Source organism: Apaloderma vittatum, unplaced genomic scaffold, assembly GCF_000703405.1.
Source record: "Apaloderma vittatum isolate BGI_N311 unplaced genomic scaffold, ASM70340v1 scaffold22469, whole genome shotgun sequence".
Lineage (NCBI taxonomy): Eukaryota > Metazoa > Chordata > Aves > Trogoniformes > Trogonidae > Apaloderma > Apaloderma vittatum.
The window spans coordinates 1092-3621 of record NW_009736142.1 but is presented as its reverse complement, the minus strand read 5'-3'; the positions used below and the strand labels follow the sequence as shown (position 1 = coordinate 3621).

General features: G+C 48.3%; 1 protein-coding gene across 1 annotated transcript; it reads right to left on the bottom strand.

The window, feature by feature from the left end:
• Positions 1-37: 37 nt before the first annotated feature.
• BMP10 (bone morphogenetic protein 10) lies at positions 38-1151 on the bottom strand (the record flags this gene model as incomplete). Its single annotated transcript, XM_009876869.1, has 1 exon — positions 38-1151. A coding segment is annotated over one exon (944 nt), but the record flags the coding sequence as incomplete, so codon positions are not given.
• Between the last annotated feature and the right edge of the window lie 1379 nt (positions 1152-2530).

Sequence of the window (2530 nt, the reverse complement as noted above, 5' to 3'; positions counted from 1 at the left end):
AAGAACAGCAAGAAGCAAGCAATGGAACAAATATACATTCCCTACGGTCGTACGACTTGCCCGTGCCCCGTAACAGGAAACATACAATTATCTGTACATGCCTCATTAAATAACCTCATTAAATAGGAAATCCGAAATGTACAAATTTACAGACTGAATCATTAAATACTCCTCCTGTGCACTCCCCTGCGCTTGCGTTCCCTGCTACTATCTGCAGCCGCACTCTGACACCACCATGCCTTCGTATTTGAACTTGTAGGTGACGACCCCCGCATCCAAGTAGAGAATAGAGATGGGATCGAGTTTGGTGGGCACGCAGCAGGCCTTGGAGGCTTTCTGGGGATTCTTCAGGTGAACCAAAGTCTGGACAATGGCATGTTTCGTCGGCGTGACGTGCTCTGTTAAGGGGTAGGAGCACACTCCGTGGCACTCGTAGGCTTCGTACCCTGCCGGGGCGATGATCCAGGAATCCCAGCCAATCTCCTTGAAATCTATGTAGAGTGGAGTCTTTTTACAGTAATTGCCTTTCGCGTTCCTCCGGATTCGGGAAGTAGAGTCGTAAATGATGTTGGAGCGCATCTGGAGCAATGCCTCCTCACCGGGGTGGCTGTGGAAATTGCCGACCTCCAAGTTCTCCAAGTCCAGGAGCTGCTCATGGTCTATCATTTCGTTCAGCTCCTGCTTCTCCTCCTTTTCGTCATTGCTTTGGTCATCAGAGAACACGATCAGCAGGGGCACGTGCTTCGCCTCAGAGTTGATGTCGATATCGAGGTTGCCCTCTCCATTCTGCTCCTCCCCTTCCCTGCTCTCTATGTGAACTTCCAGCCGGTGCGTGGTCAGCCCTGCCCTTCGCCAGCGCCTGATGGCTTCGGTGACCTCGAAGCTCTCCCACTCGCTACTCGTGCCGTAGATCTGCCTGGATGCCAACGCCACCATCTTTCTCTCTTCTCCTACCCCCATATGATCATTTTCCAGCACTTCAAAAATGGTGACCTTCCGGTCAAGGCCATCGTAGAGCATTTGGTCCCGCTCCACCAAGGTGTAGAGCCTCAGCTCTGCCATGGTGATCTCTTCATGGTGAGGGATGGAAACATTGAACAGAAGAGGGTATTTCCGAGTTCCTGTAACACCAATAGGGTGGGAAGCCAAGTCTGGAAATGACAAAGATCAAATAATTTAGAAGGGTCAATACATCCAGCAACACATGCACCGAAGTTCACCTGACAGGTTTTGCACTGCTTGGCTTCAGTCGAACAGTTCCACGAGAGGGTTTTTTTCATCATTTCCCAAAACTGTATTTGGGAAAAAGGCTGAACTTATTTTGAATGTCTAAGGACAGCAAGATCCCAAACATACTACAGACCTTAGAGCCCAATTTACAGATTCTCCTTCTATCCCCGTGACTTCCAGGGACGACTTTGTCACCTGGCAGGATTCTGTACTGAAAAATGTGTTACCTAATACTGAAGCACAAATCAATTCTAGGTTGCTGCACAGGAACTGTTTAATAAACAAGGAAAAACATCCATTGGTGTAGGAGAGGAAGGAAAGAAGGATATGGCACTGCAGTGAACATGAGATGGGTGACGTGCAAGAACTCTATCTGTTTCTGCTTAGCATTTCTGTGCTAGCAAGTCGTCCCTCTGCTGAAACATCCCTCAGAGGCTGAAAGGGCCAAGAACTACAGGAGGAAAAGTGGATTCGGAAGATGCGAAGGCCTCCTGGTTAGGAAGAGCAGGCCGTGAACGTCCAGCTTGAACCACCAGTCGGCAGAGCTCCTGCCACGGACTCGATGGGCTTCAAGTGAGCAGTCCAACAGCTGCACTGCGCCAGGCACTTTTGGCAGCTTTCGTTAATAAAGCATAGAAGTACATAATCTCTGCCTGTCAGCCAGGCTGCCTGCCCTATCTGCCTTGTTTGTTTACACACAGGCAATATGCATCTCTTCACACAGCGCAGGACCCGCGCTAACGCTTGGGTACTTGTTGCTGAGTTGCTGTGCTGTCCACTTCTAACTCAGAAGACAGACCAGCATCTAGACGCTACAGGTGATGCTTCTGCAAAGGCAAACTGTTTCAGATCTATTACTATCTCAATTTCTGACTTCTCCAGTTTTGGTATGTTTTTTGTAGAAAAATGACACTTACAAAGCTGCAAGTATTGGCCATGCTCCATCAGTGCACTTAACTTTAGCACGTGACTTGTCCTAATTAATTTCAATTTTGAGGCTGTGAGGCACCTGCTTTTTTTTTTTTTTCCATTTCAGAATTTCTTCTGTTCATAAACAAAAAAATGAGAGGTGACTCTGCTTGCTGTCCATTGATAAAGGTGGGAGCTGAACACACTCTGCATAGCGCCAGGGCAGGAGCCGACTACGAGCTGAAAGACAATGCTGTTCAAACTTAGCCATCATATCCAGGCTGGAAGTAATCTCTGGGGTTTCCTAGACCTTGATATGCCAAAGCAAGACTGCAAGGATTACGTGCAATGGCAGGGGGGACAAATGCCACCTGACCGTACAGAAGATGCA